This window comes from Corvus hawaiiensis, chromosome 2 (genome assembly GCF_020740725.1).
Source record: "Corvus hawaiiensis isolate bCorHaw1 chromosome 2, bCorHaw1.pri.cur, whole genome shotgun sequence".
NCBI classification, from domain to species: Eukaryota; Metazoa; Chordata; class Aves; order Passeriformes; family Corvidae; genus Corvus; species Corvus hawaiiensis.
Window position 1 is genome coordinate 47,024,969 of NC_063214.1, and position 20,883 is coordinate 47,045,851.

The 20,883-nt window shown below is 38.5% G+C and overlaps 1 protein-coding gene across 1 annotated transcript in view; it reads left to right on the forward strand.

Annotated features, from left to right (window-relative positions):
• The window catches only part of DDX10 (DEAD-box helicase 10), a 163,554-nt gene that overhangs the window by 105,152 nt on the left and 37,519 nt on the right, over positions 1-20,883 (forward strand). Inside the window, exon 16 of the mRNA XM_048294748.1 lies at positions 10,089-10,145. Within this exon, the coding sequence (XP_048150705.1) occupies positions 10,089-10,145 (57 nt within the window). The remainder of the gene's footprint in view (positions 1-10,088; positions 10,146-20,883) is intronic.

Consider the following 20,883-nt stretch of genomic DNA (forward strand, 5'->3'; position numbering starts at 1 on the left):
ATCTTCAATTGAGAATCCCTTTCTTATGGTTTCCTCAGTAAAATCTTGAAGATTAGAGGTCTCTGGGAGAAAAGAGTGAACTTCTTAAAATCAAAACATCCCAAAAGCAGCTTTTTTTTTTTCAGGGGAGCAGGGCATGTAAGTTTATTATGAACTTTCCTTGCAAAACTGTTTCTGATGAAGAACAAAACTATTCAGAAAGTATCCACAGGCCACTGATTTTAAATCCATTTGTGAATGTAATTTAAATGAGCACAGTCTCCTGTATGATCAGAAAAATGTTCTGATGCATTCATGAGATGCTCGGATTAGATGAGTTGTGTGTTGCAGCGCCTTAAGGCTTGTGGCAACTTGCAAAGCATCTACACTATAATTAGGTTTCCTTCATGAGTCTCACATTTTATTCTCCTCTCCTTCCTCTGCAAATATGGAAAAACTGAAAATCAGATTGATAAAAGTAAATAAAACTGAGGTATAATTGTTGTGTAATTAATGCTTACTGAAGTTTTGGAAGCAAAGTAAATTTTAGTGGTTGAGCACAAGGAAAGGACAGTAAGACTGATCAAGATAACGTGAAAAGAATTCTGCCTTAATGATGGCTATTTGATGAAAGCCATTTGAAATGTGTAAAACGTGGTAAACAACAATGAAGGGAGAAGTGAATAAACTATTCAGAACATGTTTTGGAGCTCCATTTTTCAAGTTTTCAACTGAAAACATAGTTTTGTTAGGAAGAAAATAGTGGCAGAGACGGATTCATCTCACTTCTTAGTAACCTCTCTTTCCCTGTACTAACTCAAGCTCAGAAAAATACCCATTGGTGCTGAAGGAAAAATGAATAGGACCTTTATTTCTTACCTCTCTTTCCCACAAGTAAGATATGCTGTGAATTTTTAATCATCAATGTGAGAAGATGGCTAGAAGTATTTTTTTAAATACAATTTCATTTGGGCAGTATTAGTAGCAAACAAACTGAGTCTCTCTTCAGGGGTCTGATACTGCAAGATGCAGTAATTCTATAACTCCCTGGAAGAAGTTAAACAAACATATTTATAGAGGGATGACTCAGTTAGACTGTGGGTGACAGGGGGGATCTTTCAGAAGGTACTGCACTGTTCCACAAGTCTGTATTTTAAATGTAATATATACTTTGTATTTTTGAGACTCCTTGCACAGTCTTCCAGTGATACTGGTATTGCTCAAAGGAATCTGGAGATATTTTGTGGCCCTTGTGCCACTGACATGATCTTGATTTGTACCACTTGAAGTTTAGGGTTATATGTTCTCAAAGTTTTACTTATGCCATTCTTAATTCAGTAGAAAATACAGAACTATTTTAGAAACTGTACTGGAACAGAATACCTCTCTTTGGTTTGTCTCCTGTACCCTAAATGCATTTGTTAGTGGCATAGTGCATAGTTTTAATGAGGAGGAAACACTGCGATGTTTCGCCCTTTGTGTGTTTGCTCTCCCAAATATTATTACTCTATTAACTGTTTCCAAGGCTAAAAGAGAAAATTCTTTGTACCAGACTTTATGTAAAGACTATCATAAAATAAAGAGCTTTCAGTTTCATGAAGAGAATATTGAATTCGGATTAAAATTCATTTTTGCAAATGGAAGATCGCAGACTGGTAAGGGAAGCCAAATCCCTTGGGTTTGAACTCAGGCGGTTTCATCTGCAGGTGTTTTTTATGAAGCCTGCTGCTGTTCCAGGCTGCAGAATGAGCCCCCTGCACGTGTATTGCACAGAGGGTCACACACAAGACTCAGTTCGTGGCTATCCACAGAGACAAGAGAGGCTGCACTCACATAAACATGCACAGCACAGGCAGCACAAGCTTTTTCTTCTTGTTGGCTGATAAGAGCTGATGTTTACCAGCAGAACTAAGATCTCACTCCCTTGATTGATAAGCACACTCACCAATACATTAAATAGGAGAGTGGACCCTAAATATGTCTAATTTCATACCTACATCATAGGGCCCTTGTGTAGTCACTGACCTTGGGTTTTTCCATGTGCTAGTCTTTCTGCACAGTCTCATAATGCCTTTCCAATATTCCATTTTAACTTTGCTCTTTCCCATGAGGCTGATAAACACAGATAACCTGTTTTCTCTTTTTCTTACCAGTTACAAAATTCTGTGTGAACCTTCCCAAGGTTGTGCTTGTGTGGTTCCTTTAGTGTTCATCTGTCAGTGACTTATGAGTTCACATCTTTTGTTACTGTCTGCCTTACTGCTCATTAGGGTTAGTGTATTTCATACTTTATTACTTTTTCTCCTTCTTGTCTTTGTCTCAGTCATAAGAGGATGTCATTACAAATCACGTTTTTACGTTCAAGGTGTCCCTGCCACCCATGTATCTTGTGCCACACTGCATTCCTTGGAGTTTTCTTCCTGGTCTAACGCTGTAGCCTTTATCTCTCTCCAACCTCTGGCTCCTGCCATAGTCCTCACCCCATCCCTTGGCTGAGCCATGGCTGGGTTGGGAAAGCTCTTGGGGAAAGCACTCTATGACTTACTCCTTCCTTTGGCAGCCCCATTCAGATGGAGCTCTAGGCTCCCTGCTTTTGCAAGTGATTTCTGTTGATGACAGAGTACTTAGGATTTTAAATGTGTTTGGTTGTAGTTTTATAAAATAATTCTGAAAGTTGTAGTGTACTGTAATAAATCACTGAATACCATATACCATGCTCCAGAAATGGAAAAGATTCCCCAGGGATTTTCTTTATTTTATAAAATTAAAAAAAAAAAAAAAAAAAAAATATATATATATATATATATATATAAAATATATTATATATATAACACAAGGCATTCAATATGGTTGAAGATAAATGCTCCCATGAAAACCAGTATTTTTAGTTTGAAAATCAATCATTAGATTAATTCTGGAGAAAGGTTGCATCATATTTCCAAGGAAATAATCTGAAGGGTAGGAAATTGCAGTGCAGGATTATGCTCTTTATTAAGTAAAGCACCTGAATAGTCCTGCACTTTGAGGTGGAATTTGTCAGATTACCATGTGTACAGTTGGTTTAATGTGCTGCTGGGTGAGAATGATAAAATTCTCTCACGTTAAGAGTATGCCAGCGTAGGAGCAAAATATAAAGGGAAGGAGGTTACTGCTGAGAGGAGTGTTCAGCTGAATGGCAAAGAAAAGTATAGGTGGAGAGATGTGTAAAAATAAGTCAGAGAGTATTACTTTGTTAGAAAGCCTATCCAAGCCCTTCCATAGCTTCTGTGTGCAGGCAATGCTGCTATTCTGCTCTGGATGCAGAGCTGTTAAGATAAGGGGGATGGACACTGAGAAACAGATTGACAAGCATCCCATTTCAGCCTTAGCAGCAGCATCCATCTGGTCTCCCTGTGGTGCCAGTGGAGACAAGGGCTTGCTTGTTTATCTTTCACTTCAACAGCTGAATGGGCCACACTTAGAGCTTGAAGTGTCCTTGGGTGTTTTCTAAGAGTCTTGCAGCAAAATCAGAGTTCTTGACCTCATCTTACTGATGTGAAGAATAAGAAAATGAGATCACAGATGACAGAATATTCTGAGTTGAGAGGGACCCACAAAGGACTATTGAATCCCACTCTGCAGTGAATGGCCTACATGGCGGTTGAACCCACAACCTTGGTGTTACTAGCACCAGGGTCTGACCAACTGGTTTATGTACACAGTAATCAGATGAGTGCCAGGAAAACGCAGCTGTGGGTGGAGGCTGAAGTAGTTCAGGCATAACCTTGAAGTGAGCCTTTACACACCCTAGTGCTGTAAAGGAGCTTCCATGCCAGGCTGCTTGTCCTGCTGGAGGATGTACTTGAACAACTGACCTCTATCTGTCATGGCTCTGTGAGGCAACCTTGCAGCTTCTGACAGGTGCTGCAGCCTTTGCTTGTTGAGGATCTGGGTACTGCTGGGTGCCTGCATGAGCAGGCACAGATACATGTGAGGTTCTTTTGCCTTCTCTCAGACCTGGTGTTTGAGCTGGGTATTTCCTTATGGGAGGCTGCATTAAGACAGCTCAAGAGTCTGTGACCTCTACAGATAATGAATTTTCCACTCTTAAATGGCATCATCCGTTTAAAACCTAAAGCAGCCACAAAATCAGATGAAGGGCATCATTGCCCTTTTTCCTCTGCTTTTCTGTAGAATATATTAGCGTGGTTTGCAGTTTAACTTCCGTTGGTTTGTTGTTAAGATTTTAGCTTGAAACATTACTTTTAAAGAGTGTTAACTAACTTCATTCATGATCTAATTCTGTTGAAACTGTATTTTGAATTAGTGTTATCTTTATCTCTCACTGTATGTATTTGTGTACATGTAGGTTCGGTCTCACCACTCTCATAGTATAGAATTTCTTTTTAATATTTAGTCTAAACTTACTCTCCTTCAGTTTAAAACCTTTATTCCTTGTCCTGCCCACTACATGCCATTGTAAAAAGTTCCTTTCCAGCTGACTTACTGGAAGGCCACAGTTAGGTCTCCCCAGAGCCTTCTCTTCTCTGGGCTGAACAGCCCCAACTCTCTCAGCCTGTCTTCATAGGAGAGGTGCTCTGTCCCTCTAACCCTGGTGTCCCTCCTCTGGACTCGCTCCAACAGCTCCGTGTCCTCCCTGTGCTGGGACCCCAGAGCTGGATGCAGCACTGCAGGTGGGGTCTCACCAGAGCAGAGCAGAGGGGCAGAATCCCCTCCCTGGCCCTGCTGCCCACGCTGCTTTGGATGCAGCCCAGGACACCTCTGGCTCTCTGGGCTGTGAGGGCACATTGGCAGCTCATGTCCAGCCTCTCATCCATATACATATGTTTAAACCAACTTACTTAAAAACTTAAGAAAAACTTTTCTATCCTTAAAACATACTTGGTGTGTTCAGGTCTAAGTGGGAAAGGAATAATTTTGAGTTTTGTCCACTGGTTTCCTGTGTTGGTTTTGTTCCAAGAATGTCCTTTTAAGGGTCAGTTTCTGCTAGCTTCTGTTTTCTTCTTTTTAATGAGAATGCCTTTTTTCCACTGCCTGTAAGACTTTTACCAATGCTTAAGACTGTCCCTGTGCTGTTTTTCACATGCTTTTGATGCCTACTGTATGTTGCCTTAAATCAGTGATTACTAGGTGTTTCAGTTTCCCTGCCTCTACAGTAAACATCAGCTTTACAGATGAGGCTTACATAATTATGTTTATATAGTCTGTTGCTTGAAGAGATTATTTAATAGGTTTCTAAAGCCAAACATTGAGATTTAAGAAAACCAACAAAACAAACACAAAACAATAAAAAAGTTTTTGCTTTTTTCCTGAAGGTATTAAGATTTGCTTATTTAATAGAAACCAATTTTGTATTTAATTTCCAGATATAATTTTTAAAAATAATATTCAAAGACATACTAATAATTGATTCAGTTTTATCTTTGGGTTAGAAATGTTGGTTTGTTTTGGTGGTTGGAGAAATGCTTGCGTGTAGATGGTTTGCTAATCTCTGTAATGAGAAATGTTAAGCTACATAGCAATATAAATGTAGCAACGGCCATGGGCATGTGAACAATTCAAGCTTGGTGTGAAATCTTGGAGAAGACAAATGTGAGAAACATGTTTACTAAGTCAGTTTTCAGAGCACATTTGTGCTTTTAAAATGTGGGTGGAAACCAGCTCTTGACTATGGCAATGCTAATATATGAGAGCTGCTGTGAACTTTTGAACGGCTCTTTGTGTGTTTGCTGCAGCACAATTGACTGACCTTGGCTACGTCCCCCTGAAATAACAGGAGACAGTCAGATAGCAAGACATGGTGTCAGGTACCAGTATTGACCAACATGTGTTTGCAAATGACAGCCAGATTTTTCCAGGCAAGGGAGTCATTTGTTCCAGACCTTGGTCACCTGTAAAGAACCATTACCTCAGCTGTTTAATAGAATAGATTGGTAGCTCCAAATTATGGCATCAGTATGTAAAGGAATAGTTATTAAAATTCTAGTGTAAAAATGATGGATCAAAACCTGAGGGAGTTCTTGAGTATTTAAATAAAAAGACTTCAGAGGACTCAGATGAGCATGAAATTTTTACAGGAAATAGATTTTCCACAGGCTTTTTTAATGCTCTCAGAGCTAAATATGCAGTAATATACATTAGTTGTGTTGAGTGAAACTTTTATTTGCCTTCAGGTAAGCAAATAGAAGAGGTCAGTGAAATTTTAGGGTGGAAAAACTGCAGCCTATCACCAGCTAAAAGAATTTATTTAATGTAAATCTGACCTATGCATACATTCTTTAAAAGAAAGAAAGGGGACTTTTATTGTACAAATTTTTTACAAATTAAAAAGCTAAAAGAAAAATTACTGTATGAAACAGAACTATTCATAATACATGGAAATAAATGCTGTATTTTTTTTATATTGCAGTAAACCCTCTGAACAATGTAAAACGCACTCTTAAATGTAGAAAGAAGAGAGTCTAAGGAAGAGGGGATTTCCTTTGGGAGGGAAGAACTCTCAAAATTGCTGGACTTAATTTTTTTCTAACTAAAAACTTGGGATTTAAGCTCTGTATTTATGTGTCTTTCACACATTCGTGACCTCACCAGCTAGAGAGAGCTGCCATTATTTTTTGTCTCAAGTTGAGAAAATGGAATGTAGCTGCTAGAATATTTATTTGTGTTGGAGCTTTAAGAATTAAATGGGGTATGAGTTTTTGTTTTAAAACCCAACAGTAAAAGGAGGGGGAAATTAAATGTGAAAAGAAGAGAGTGGCAGACTTCTTAACTTCATAGTTAAGAACAGCGAGTAGTTCTTCCATGTATTAGGCATAGCTTTATCCATGGTTTGGGCTCCTTTTAGGCAGAGCTGGTTCTGTTGTCAGTTCTAGTGCAGAAAAGGTAGAAGGTTTGTAACTCTTCTTTAAAGCCAAGTGATTTAGCTATATTACATGATGATGACGAAAAATTTTCATCCCTGTGATTACTGAGGTTATAACCATCCTTTTTAGTAGCTGTGTAAGTGTGGAGGAAAAAAAGATAATTTGCAGTAGATTTTAAAAGCTGACCAAGAAGGTCTCTGAGCTGTATAATACCATTAATGAAAAACTAAATGAAAGGAATATAATACTAGCCAGTGTGTGTTTGTGGAAATTTGATGTACAGTGAGTTGTATTTATATATTTTTATCAGAGCAGAACCTGGTTTGTAAATACATCTATGGAATATGCTGAAATTTCTACATGGCTTTTCTCTTGAGTGTTCTGATTAATAAATTAACATGTCAAAAATTAAATGGACCAAAACCTCTGACAATGGCTGTAAGTTAAAACAAGAGATTCAGCATGGATGTGTGGGGAAGTGTTTCTGTGTGAGGACAGTCAGGCTGTGGCACAGGCTGACCAGAGATGATGGGCACTCTCCCAGCCTTGGGATTTTGACATGGCTGGATGAGGCCCTGTGCAGCATGACCTCACCTCAGGGCTGACTCTTCCGTGAGCAGCAGGTTGGACCAGGGACCCCCTGATGTTCTGTCCAGTTGGAGTCATCCTGTGACCCTGTGAATGCCCGGTGTTGTTGGGAGTGTGTTCATGTGAAACAGCAGAAGCAGGCCTGATTAGGACATTGGCTTCTGAAATGCACTCCTAACTACAGCTCAGTGCCAACACACATGCACCTTCTGCAAAATCTGTTGTTGTTTTTCTTTGGCAAGGATCCAAACCCTCTTTCTCCCGTGCTTGGGAAAAAAAAAGGAGGTCTTGACAGCATCTCCTGGTGATTGCTTCTCTGTCCTGTTTTTCTCTTGAGCGCCTTATTTCAGTCTCTGGACCTATTAACTTTAGAATCTTTTTGTCTCTTTACTGTTCTTTGGAGACTAAAGTATATTATGCTGTCTGTGTACTCCTCTTCTGTGTCCTTATGTCAATCTTCTGCTTTCATAGCTGTCTTCTCAGTGCTCAGCTATAAATCCCTTTAGCAGGAATTTTGCTGCTATATTTGCTTAAGCCTGTAGCTGTAGTTTAAACACTGATATTTCATACACCACAGAATTTTTATATCCAAAATTTTCTAGACTGTCCAAGTCAAAAGCTGCTTAGTAACATCTGGTGTATTACTTTCTAGTTCTGTTCTCTGTCAGTTTTGCAGGGGTAAAGTTTGAATATTATCACAGTTTTAGTAGAAAAATGAGGGAACGCCAGTGGTTACCCCAAAGAGTGGAGAATGTGCAGCTAAACCACTTAACATGGAAGAAATGGAAAACTTAAATAAATAATTAAAAAAGCATAAGTAAAAGTGAGCAGAAATTAATTTAAATTTGACTTGGGAGAGAAGGAATCGTAAGATGGATGATCATGTTCTGGCCATGATGCATAGATCTACTTTGTTGGAGAAATTGCATGTGGACCAGACAGTACTTGGACCTGGTTGGTGGCTTTTGTAGTCCCATATGATGCCCTTGTGGCCTTAAAGGAAATTTTTTTTTTTTTTTTTTTCTTTTTCATACTTTAAAAAATCTGAAATAATAAGACAGCTGTGTTGTATTTGTCTACAGTGGTGCAGTGGTGGTGGCTTTGGTTGGTTGTTTTTTGGTTTTTTTTTTGTTGTTTTTTTTTTTTTGGTTGGTTTGTTTGTTTGTTTTGGTTTTTTTTTTGGTTTATTTTGTTTCACAGCATGCATTAAAGGCCCTGGCATGTAACTCAGAGTGTACTGAGGTGTTTGAGTCAGGCAACTTTGCACAAAGCATTGGGGAATTGTTTCATTTTGATTCGGAGTGAAGAGGTTGACTTACACCGAAAAGGACTTTGAAAATAAGCTAAGACTTCTGCAGTTTGGGCAACTGGGAGAAAAGAAAATGGCATGTACCTCACAAATGTCTCAAAAGTCCCTGAATTTAGACACCAATTTTGAACAGTCTTGGTGGCTGTGTTCCCCTTTTCTCATGTCTGCAGTCAAATGCTGCTTTTCCAAACAACTTTGTGTGATACCTACCGATATGTTTTAGCAGCATCATTGTGATGAAATGGCACCAGGAGTGCTGAAGCTGTAGCTTTCTCCTTACTCCCGTAAGTGAGCTGATATGTAAGTGGTCTTCAGCCTTCCGTGTGCTGAAGTGCTGACCCTGGACTGATGTTAATGTCTCTTTTTATGTGGACTCGACTCTAAATGTGCTGATGCCAGGATGGCCTATATTGCTCAGGGAAACTGAGTTGTATATCAGAAACATTTTTATGCTAGCATAAAAGAGTCTCAATACCAATGTCATCAGCATCACTAAAACAAGAAGAGGGAGCCGTGTGCTTTTCTAGGGGATATGCTCTCACCTGAGTTTCTGTCCTTTCCTCATGTAATAAAGAGTTTAAAGGATGTTCAATTGCAAGGACCTGACAGTCTAAATTAGAGATACTACTTCAGTTGGTGTAAGAATAAACAAAAGAAGCAGCAATAAATGTAATTTGAATTAAAATATCTTGGGCACTTCTGTATACTGACAGATCTATCAGGCAGCTTTAGATGAGTTTTAGCTCTGCATTTAGGTCATTTTCCTGTAGCAGAATCTCTTTGGTGAAGAGAACTTTGTTATGGTTTCTGAATCGATGCAATTACTAAGCAAGTGCTTTTGTAAAGCGTTTGTTAGTAATGGAGATATGAAAGGGGGAAGATGTTTTAGCTTTCAGTCTCCAGTTACTTTAGCAATTCTGAAGTTAGGAAAATTTTCATTTTAGTTTGTTAAGTGGATTTGATTTCATTTTAAGTCACTGAGAAATAAGAAAAATTGGATCTCTTAGTGCCATTGTAATGACCTTATTTAACAGACAAATACTAACTCTGTTAAATTACTCAGCCTGCATTATTCCTTTAGGAGTAACAAGTCTTGATAAAGATAAAATACGAGCTTGAATCATTCTTGTAGTTTTAGGATTTCCTTTAAGAGCAAGAAGAATGAATAGTATCTCGTTCAGATCTCATTTCATTTATTGTTTTCATCAGTAACATGTAGGGTGAATACCACCAGTCTAACATATATGCGTTAAAAATATCTAGATGGCTCAACATTAATCTTAAAATATTAAAAGAAAAAAAAAACCCGCAGGAGTTTGCTTTAAAACCATACATTTTGTTTGTTTCAGGAGAAGAGGCTGAAAGAAAAAGCAGCAAGGAGAGAAGCCAGGAATAAGAACGCACAGGTAAGGGTTTTTGTTGTTTCGATCAAGCTGCTGGTTGAGGGATTGAAACTGTAATCTGTTTAAAATTGTTTCATTCCTTTCTTTAATAAGCAGTGTTGTGATGAATGGCTCTTTAAAGGCATTTTCTGTTTGCTTGTCTTTTCTTACTCCCTTGCTCTGATGTGGTTGTAATAACTTGGTGTGGAAGGATACTGAGAAAGCATGAATATATATGTTTGTGTGTGTATAAAATGTATGGAAGCCTTTTGGAATTTCAGCCTCTGTTTTGTATATCAGGTGAGTTGCAATTTCAGCTGCAGTGCTGATGCCATTTTTCTCTCTGAATACTTGGGTCATGCTTATAATTTGCAGGCAGTGAGATTATTTTTTTTGTGTGTCAAATCTCACTTTAACCTTTTTCTGCTGAACTCTTTTTTAAATAGCAAGTATTTATATTGAAGTTTGTTCCTTCCCCTCATTACCACAAACAACACCTTGATTATCCTTTTCTTCAGATGTACGTTACTAATTTCCTAGAGGCTGTTCTAGATTTTCATGTTGCTTGATTTGTGATAAACAGGTTTCATTCAGCTGCAGTGATTTTCTGGAATATGGACATAGTGATGTTGTTTCTCACACTGCATCTACTTTTGCTACACATGAATAGTTACAGTTTCTTCTTGGCAGTTGGCAAATATCTTACTCTGTTGAGAAAATTGATAATGTTCTTTGTCTGATTTTTGCAAGCTGGCTGTGCTCTGGGAGGCTTAAGCATAGGAAGATGCTTCATTGTGTAGCTCTGAAGTGGAAAGTAATTACAGTTTCAGATGAAAAGCCTAGTTATACTAAGTTTTAAGTATGATTCTGCCTTCAAAGATGGCAAGCTATGAGAGCTGTTGGCATCATGGCTCCCCAATCAAGCAATAGAAATTTTCTGCCTGTAATTGAATGTATAAAGATGTATACTTTTTAATATATTTAGCAAGCATTTTAGGAAAATTATGGAATGAATAATTAACAAACATCTTAATAAAGGGAGAAAACATTGATCAAATCAGGCTGTATCACATTCATGAATACTGCTTGTTAATTTTGCCTCTTTTTAAGGAATAAAATGCTATTCAGCAGCTGGGGAAAGAAATCTATTTCTTTCAAAATGATATGCTTGCTGATGTACATCTCCTGTCCTATTCTTGGCCAAGCGAATGAATCTGTTTATCCTACTGGAAAGTGAATGCAGTTGATCCCTGTTGAGGAATGATTTGTCTGTGTGTGGGGTTGTGTGTCCGTGGGCATGGTATGGGTTAAATGTGGAGCCTTAGCCCCAAGCCCACAATTTTATGCACCTCTGTCTCTCTTCTGTGGAACACTTGCACTTGGGAAGCTGATTTACTAGTGCTGGTCTGATGTGAGATTGGCACATGCTCTCCTTGAAGGTACCAGCTGTGCAAACCTGCTATTGCTTTGACTTCATTTTATTCCTGAAGCGCTTAGCTCACTCTCTACAAGAAGGTGCAAGCCTCAGGAGCTGACATGCCTCCTTGATGAAAACTGTTGGGCTTTTACTGTTGTTTAGAGGCTTTTCTTGCCAGAACTCTGTGCAGCTGAGTCCTGTCATTTTCAGTGTGGCTCATTTCGGGGAAAGCGCTTCAGCTGGGAAAGCATGCCAGCTTGGACCTGGGCTGTTCATGCCTGGAAGTGGAAGGGAGCAGTAGACAGTAGATAAAGGTGCCAGTTTCTGTCTGCTGGAATTAATTAAGAACACCCCCTGCTTCACAGGATCTTAGAGATGAAGCCGTAGTAGTTGAAGCCCTCCACAGTCTGAGTGGGATATGACTCAAGCAGCTCCTACAAGATACCCAGGGGAATAAAGAAGGAGGATAACAGTAAAACACAGAAACTACTGGAACATAAACCAGTTTAGAAAATATATGCTCCCTAAGTCAGGAGTTCAAAAAATGTTAACATTTTCACTAGTGCTTTCATAATATGGCTTGTGACCCACTTACTCTGCCATATGCTACTCCTTTGGTAATTAGTAATGTTTTCTTAAAAGGGAAAGCAATAAGGAGAGCCAAAATAAGTGGAAAAGGTATTTTTAGCCATGTTAATGCAGTTTAGCAGCTGGAGAAAAGGACTAGATCAACAATTACGAGTAGCCAGTCACTTCAAAGCAGCTGTGGTCGTAATTTGTTTTTCACGTCTATCTGCTTTATCCCTTGTTTGTTTTATTAACTGTCTCCCTCAGGTTACAAACTCCTTGGATTACAAAGTCTTGTTTGCTGTCTTTCACTAGTACACAGCCCACTGGGTCTGACATGACCAAAACAGAGATTTACTTTACCATTCTTAGCGTTAAATAATAATTCTTTGGGAAATTGGGGGGGGGGCAGATCACAGGAGAGAAGGACATCCTGCCTTTTCCTCTGGTGCTGCAGGAGCAATTGCAGGGAAGATTTTACTCAGTCTTTGTCATGCTGGGACAGGCTAGGCTTGCTGCAACTGGAATTGACTAACCAAATTCTGGCACGCTCTGCTGAGTGTGCCTGAGCAGGAGATTAGATGAGTGGGTAGCTGCAGTGTTATTGACTCCACCTTGGATAAATCTCCATGCAATAAATAAACTGAGTAAGAAGTGAAGACTTTTAAAGATGCTTTGGAGAAAGTATTTCTAGGGATTTATGGCCATTAATTAAATTTTCATGCAAAAGACTGTGAAAACAAATAAAAGAAGTCTTCTCATATATTCTTACTGAAGAAAAAATGGAAATTTAGGGTTTTGGTTTTTTTTTATCATAAGGTATTCAATTGTCTCCCATTTTATGAGAATTTGATGTGATATTCACAAATGCAATGTTTTAAGATGAAAAAAGCACGTATTTTTTCTTGACTCAGTACTGATTAAATTACAGCTCACAAACCCTCAAACAAATTTTGATACTGTTTACTTGAAGGTAGTCTGGAGAAAATTAGGCAAGAAGTAGTCTTTTGAGCAAGAAGTAAAGCACTGAGCAGCAGCAGCAGCGACAGCTACTCCTAGACAGGAGCTGGGTATTACTTGGTGAAGCCAGCCCCTGGCCCCAAGCAGGACATCCCTGTGCTCACGGCTTTTCACTTTTTCTTCTGGAATCTGCACATACTGATTTCTTAGTCTACATAAAGGACTTCTGGGTTTCAGCCAGCATTTAAAGGTCCTAGCCCTGCTAGCTACTGTTAGCTGCAATGAAGCTAAACAGGACTGTATTTCTCCATTAGTGATTTTAGTCTTTTGCTACCCTGATGGCCTACTGATGTGCTGAGAATTATGAAGTGAGGAAGGTTTTGATTTCTTTTAAAGACAATTGTTTTTATAGGAAAGGAATTTTCCAGGAGCAGCTGAAGAGGTCTGTGCTTCAAGGTGGGGGAGCAGAGCAGGAGTCAGGAGAAGGTGCTGTTCCCTGCCCAACACTGTGCAAAGTGATCCTCAACTATCAGCTCCCAGCAATGTGCAAGAAGTGATAACTAGTCCCTAAAAGAAGGCGTTGCTATCTGCTAGAAATAGTTTGGACATCATCTGTAAAGCAGTGTCAGGAGGTAAAACTTGCTCAGTCACGGCAGTTTGGTGCATCGAGTCAGGTTTTGGCAGTCCTATAGCAGTTACACCATGCTGGTGTCCAAAGCAAAACAAAAACCTGAAAAAGCTCTGACTAGAAGAGCAGAGGCTGTTTATCAAAGATCTGTAAGAAATTGTAGCCTAGTGAAAACTTGGAGAAATCCAGCTTGAACACTTACTCCTTACTGAGATGTTTTTCCCTATTTTCACTGGACAAAATTGAGGATGGGGATTCTTACCGAGCTGGAAAACTGACTTGTGGAAAAAATCCAAGAGCTCGGTTGTCAGGGGCTTTTTCTTGGGAATGAATGCTTGCTGAATAATTGTAAAACATTAAAATATCAACAGCAGGATAATAAATATACTTCAGCTTCTCTCCTCCTTTTCTCTCCTGTTCTCTCCCTCATATATTTTGCTATTCCTACAGGAATTAGTGTTTGCCTATATATAAATACATATACTTTATAGATAATTTAATATTTTTCAGTCACAATGAATCTTTATACTGTGAGCACATCTACAAAACACATGGGGGTGAGCAGGAGGCATATACTTTCAGATATGGCATATTCAGGCATCAGTACCTGCCTGTATCACATCACTGCAAGCTATAATGCTCAATATAGCATTCTTTTTTCTGTGCCTTGTACCATGCTCTATTGAGATTTTAACCAGAAAAATGCTTAAACCCACCATTTTGTTTTAATCTCCAGCACCCCCGTGGGATTTGGGATACACTTGCCAAACGTAGCTCAAGAAATCTTTGCACCATGTGGAAAAATTTAAAACGGGAAAGGGGAAGTCAGGTCCCTTGGGCAGCTGTGACTAATAATCCACTCAATGAAATAGACACTTCAGAATATTGTGAAAATTCTTCATCCATTGTGGATCATTCCTGTAGTTACTGGGTTTATATTACCTTTGCTTCTGCCTTGAATTTCCCTTTGCTTGAGATCTAGCCAATGGCTTGTGCTTAGACACTGGATTCAGTGTGAATGTGAACTGTAATTTCAGTGTGGAAAAGAGGTTTACAGGAGCGAAGGAGGAATTTGGTCTGTGCCTCCTGTGAATCCAGGTCCCCAAATCCCCTTGATCACTGGGGTAACTGAGTATTCTTGTGAAAGTCTCCTGGGATGCCTGATTAACTGGTGGTTAATGATGATGATGCATTGTTCTGGATCACTTCTCATGACCCTTTCATGGATGGTGTTGAGGACGCATTTTTTAATCTCCCTGTGATTTCTGGAGCTGGAGCAGGGTTTCAGGGCTAGATCATTCTGATGGTCTGGAGGATGTTGAGATTGTAGAGTCTATTTTTTGTAAGGAGGAGAGAGTTGTGTTGTGCTGGTGTAGCCTCAGGGCAGGCTATGTCTTGTCACTGCTGTTTCACAATCACTGCAAAGGACTAAATCTTATTCTTAATCAATAATTATTTTTGATTCTGAAAACTACAAAGAACAGCAAAAAATAAGGTAATAGTACTTCTGTTCATCTACAAAATCTTCCAGGGTGTTTGGTGTGGGGAGCTTACAACTGAAATCACCATGTCAATTTGATCCCTTTTAATATGTCAAACTTCTTGCCGAAAACAATCTCATTAACCTTAGTTTAGAAGTAGTTTTGGCCTGTTAACTCTTGTATTCTGTATGTACATCCAAAAGCTGTAAGTAGCTTTATTTATTCAATGCAAGGTTTGAGTGTTTTGAATTTCCGTGAGAGGCTCTGTGAATACAGAGTGATTTGGGATATCGACATCTTAACCTGCTAATTTAGTAATTTCATTTCAAAGTCAAGTCATGAAATGGAAAATGAATTGCTGATTCTGAACTACTTGTGTGCTGAAACATTTTTAAAAATCAAAGTATTCTACAATATTTAATATATGAAAATGGGTATTATATGCCTGTATGGAAATGTTACCTGTATTTTGCTTTTTTGAAAATAACATATTGATTCCAGTTAATATAACAATTAAATTGTTTTAAGTAAAGTTGTAATAAGTCCTGTCTTTTCTGCAATTAAGAATTTATATGAGTAAACCAATATTTCAGTGTTGTGACCCTGAACAAGTTACAAGTAAGGATTCTGATGGATTGATTTGCCGATTACCCATGCTTCTGTAAACCTTCTCATTGCAGCCAACAGCACACTGAGGATTTCAAATATATTTATCACATTGACCATTTAAACTAATTGACCATGGCTATAGCAATTGAGTTTTGTGAGTATAATGTTCACAACTGGTATTTTTAATCATATGTAGTATGTGGTGAGAGTTTGTTGCTCTACATACCAAAGCTGATGTTTTACCAGTCACTGAGGTAATTTCTTCATAGTCCTGGCACAGAAGTGTAGTAGTGGGACTGTGGACCTTGCAAATACTCTTCTTATTCCCTAAGGTCAGCTGGGACGAGGTGGATGCACAGTGCATCAACACAAGTGCATCTTCATTACTGTTCCTGATATACCTATACCTTATTCCTTGTTTTGTGTTCACTTGCACATTTATGGTGCTTCTTTTGGAGAGGAAGTTTCTTTATTCTTCAAACTTTTGTTGTTTTGTTTTTCTAATTTTGTTGGGTTGCAGTTCTAGGGGAGCTTTTGATGAAAGATATAATATGGATTTTTAAGAGCAGAGTAACAGGATTTTTGGCATGTTAGGGAGCACAAAGGTTATTGTCTTACTTGACTGTAAATGATTGTTTTAAATTTCTAGGGCAATACTGATGAAATTTCTCCAGTAGTCTCCAGGAGGATGGCACTGTTTAATTCGTTGTTCTTCAGGAAAACCTTTTGTTTTTAGAATGTCTGTGTAAGTTTGATAGCATTGGAACAGGGGCTTTGGAGACAACTGCTGAGCTTCGGAGCTTTCAATGTGTTAAAGACTATACAATTTTATTTATTTCGTAATCAACCATATTTTGGCATTTTTGGGGGAAAAGAAACAGGTTTTCTTATTGAAAGCTTAGGCTATGAAAATTGCAAATTGAAATAAGTATGCATTTCACTCTTCCTCTTGAATTATGTGAGTTTGTAATCATTTATTTGTATCATAGTTAGTTGCAAATAACTCTTGGTAGTTGTAGAATTGAGGAATGCTTTGGTGCTGTTCCACCCAAGCCCTTGGATGGGGCTCAACAAACAACTGAGTGTTTACTTGAGACACTGCTTCAGATCCACCCCTCTTTTGAGCAAGGGAGGTATATATTACTTTGCTTCATTTTTACTCTTTGCCTGTCTCTGTGGGTATTAAGAGCAGGATTCCACCGTCAGGTTCCTGCCTGCATATGGCAGTGTGGTGAAGCACAGGGAAAGCCATTCAAGAGCTCTGCTGGTCTTGTTGCACAGATGCTTTTCTGAGGCTAATGATTAAGCCCCAGTAGAAAAGGCAATATGCATTTTTTTGTTTGAATACACACTTTATCAATTGAGGCAACATACTCCAATTCCAGGCATGTATCTAGGAAAACAGTAGGTGTGCAAGAACCCAGAGAAGAGCTCTTAGTGTACTGTAAAGTGCAAGCACAGATATTCAAGGGCAAAGACCTTTCCAGCTGAGCTTCAGACGTCCATTTCAGCATTTAGGGAATATTTTCATTGTAACTGTGTATCACTGTGTTCTGTAAACTTAAATGGGGAAGAAGAAAGCACTGGGGTGTAGCTTTGTGATCACTGTCCTTCAGTATGTAATCACTTCATTTTTGCATGTGGTCTCTTGAAAAGGTGGCAAGTGTACAGTTTAAATGTAACTAGCCACTTCATTATGATTTGGAATTTATATGTAAATTTCTTCTTGGCTTCCAAAATTTCTTGTTCAGTTTCTTCACTGATTTAACACCCTCCTCAATAGTCTCTGTCTGAGCGGAACATGAAACATTGCTTGCCCCCTCCTGACTCAGGCCAAGGAGTAAGAGGCAACAGACAGTGCTGGAGCAGTATATCCACCAGTATGAAATAAATAAATAAAGCTGTTCTAAAATGTTATAAACCTTTCTTTGAGCATTTTCATCTTAGTAAACAGACCACTATATGAAATGAATTGTAATGATACTTCATTTGTTTGTCTACTCTGTGTTACTCATTAATAGTGTTTAGTAGCCAGTATTTGAAACTTCTCTCCCTCTAAAGCACAGAATTTAAAGCTGTTACTCCAGGCTCATTTGCTGTGCTCCATACATGTTCGGAGCAGCAAGTTGGTGTTTATTAGTGTGGAGTTCTTCTTGCCTTTGGCTCACCATAGTCCTTTGATGCCATAGTGAACACAGTACAGAAGAGTTGCCTAGAACTGAACTTCTTAAGATCTTCACCGTCTTTTTTGCCTCTGCCCATAATCCTGAAGAAGTGGAAAACTCCAACTAATGCAGACATAATGACCTGAGGCTTATAGCAGCTTTTGCACAAAGCATTTATTTAGAAAGTGGGTATTCTCTCTGGATTGAGAGGTCTTTTTCTGTTCTGTTGTAAAAAGCCAGGTGTATTCACATTCCTCAATTCTATCTATATAAATATTATGGTATCCCCCAGTGGTAGGGAGGAGAGATCCAACAGGCAGGAATTGTGCAGCAAGATAAATCAATATTTATTTAATTATTTTACAAACTCTTTTATAGACTTTTTTCTTCATAGTTTAATTGGTCAAAGGATCAGCCACCCCCTGGGGTGATTGGCTAAAATCCTAAAACATCCATTGTCAAAATATTTTTCTACTGTACCATAAACAAAGCTCTGCAAGGTCGCAGGTGTTCGTAGCTTATAGAACTCTGCTACTATCTTCCTTGAGAGAGAGAAGTATCTCATGGCGCTGGAAAGAAGCAAGAGAAATTCTTGATAGCAGCAATATTGTATCCACATATAAATACTGTGCAGATGATTGCATTTCACAAGTAAGCTGTATCAGACTCCTCAAACTTGTTTATTTTGCACCTTGGTTTGTTCCAGTAGTACTCTGAGCTGCTTTGCAGCTTTCCTTACATGTTTAAAACTTTCTTAGATTATAGACTTCAGATGCAGGAATTCTACTTTGCTCCATATCTCAGATGTGAACTTAAGAATGAGTTAATTGGCTGATGAGTAGGGGCAGTCTGTCAGATGTGTTTTGATGACATCCTCATGCAGCAAGTAGTGGTATTTAGTTTTAAATTAAGCGGTTGTGTTTTCTCAGCATCCCCCACCTGTTTATATTCTTGGAATGTGTTGCTTGCAGTATTGTACATAGTCTACTATAGTCTGTGCTATAGTCTACTATAGCAGTCTTAATTGCTACTAGTGATGAAAATTGATTTGTGCAATCAGAAAACCATTATCTGCATTGTGACTGATAATGCTGCAGTTGCCAATATTTTAGAATTCTTCTGATGGCTGTTTTTTTCAAAATGCTCTGGAGTCATGCAGTCACCAGGATTCCAGTTGCTTTATGCTGAATATTATGTGAGCATTAAAAGAGAAGGAAAAAGCTCTTGGTGGTTCTCTCAAATATATTTTTTTCCAGGGTTTTTAAGGATTCAGTGTTTTGTCAGTCCCCCCTTGCCAATATACTAGATCAGGAGAAGTGCAATATCCCTTGTTTTACCACAGTGCGCAGAGATTTTAATAAGTTTTCTATTCTTTCGCACTATCGGCTGCATTGATAAACCAAGCAGCTTGTTAATAGGAAATGCCAAGCTAGTGACTAACACATCTGGTTATTTAACACCTCATGGGAGATCTGGTAAGCCCATACTTCCCCCAAATGAAGCTCCATCTTCTATATGGAGTCCATTAGGACCTGGGTCTTTTGGTGCTGGTTCCCTCAAGGTTTCTTTTCTTTAAGGCTTAATGTTTCCTTTCACTCTTTTTTTTGGTTTTGTTTTTCCCTCTGGTCTTTTATGAAATTTTTTGTGGACTTACAAGTTTCTTATCTCTTGTTGTTTTCTTATCCTGTTTTCTGTTTCTTTTGAAGGAGCTAAATTCAACCTGCTATTGCCTCTATTTGGTTACTTTCTGCTGTGGGGAAACCAAGAAGCAGAGGGGAATAACAGGAAGAAAGATGATAGCATCATCTAGTAGCAAAGACTTACGAAATATGCTCAGTATTTTTAGGGAAAAGTTTTGTGGTTTTTTTTTTTTTTTGTTTTGTTTTCTTCATACTGTAAGATCTTATAGTTTTCCTTCAAATGAATATATACTGGTAATATTTTGCTGGGCTGTTGCTAGGATTCAAGTATTAAAAGATGCCTCTGTCCAAATGAAGGTGCAAACGAGATCATATGCCAAAGTCAAGAGTATGGATTTAATACTAAATGTGAGGTACAGGAAGTAGTGGGGGGTGAAGAGAAAGAGAGATTAAGTAGAAAGAGAGTCACCACCACGTGGGTCCTGCAGCATCCTGCTGGCCCTTTTTCTTCTGGTCTTCTCTGTGGTGGGGGTCCTAGAGTGTTCTTATGGAATCACCACTTTTAGAGAGTCCAGGTCCCAGGTTTGCACAGAGTGTAGATGCGTTCCTACAGCTCGAGCTGCATGTGTATAAGGACTTGCTTCCTTTCTCAGTTTGCCATGGTGGGAATTCTTGTATATTGGCACTGATCCTTCCTCATACTTTAAGGAAAATACTTACAAATAAGTATAATTTTCTTATAAGCAGTTTTACAAGCAAACAGTTAACGACTAATAAAAAGGTAAGTTGAGCATATGTCAGTAAGGCAGTCAGCAGCATGTAATAGTTAGACCTGGTTTATACAGGTATATTGCTCTCCTCTCTTCATTCTTTTTGGACAATCTGCCAAGGCTTTGACATTTTCAGCAAGAAAAATTCTGGATGGACAAGGGAAGGTGACTGATTAATTACAGTCACAGTAAATGTACATTTACATGATGTATGTGAGTGGCTATTTAAGGTGAAAGCTCATAAATATCATTAAGTTTCATAATTAAAGGCAATCTCAGTCCATTTTCTTTGCTAATTCATGTGCTGTTAATAATGCCAAAAGTTATTAGCATTTTTAATTTTCCATCACCTAATATTCTAGCGGACTACATATCTACAAAAGTAGTGCTAAGGGTCATTAGAGCTATTCAAGGTATTTACTAACTTAAGAAATGCATAGAATTTATGAAATTCATCCTTCCTAGGCACCTGTGCAGCATAACTATGAATAAAACTGAAGCTTTTTGTTTATGAATTAATTCAGT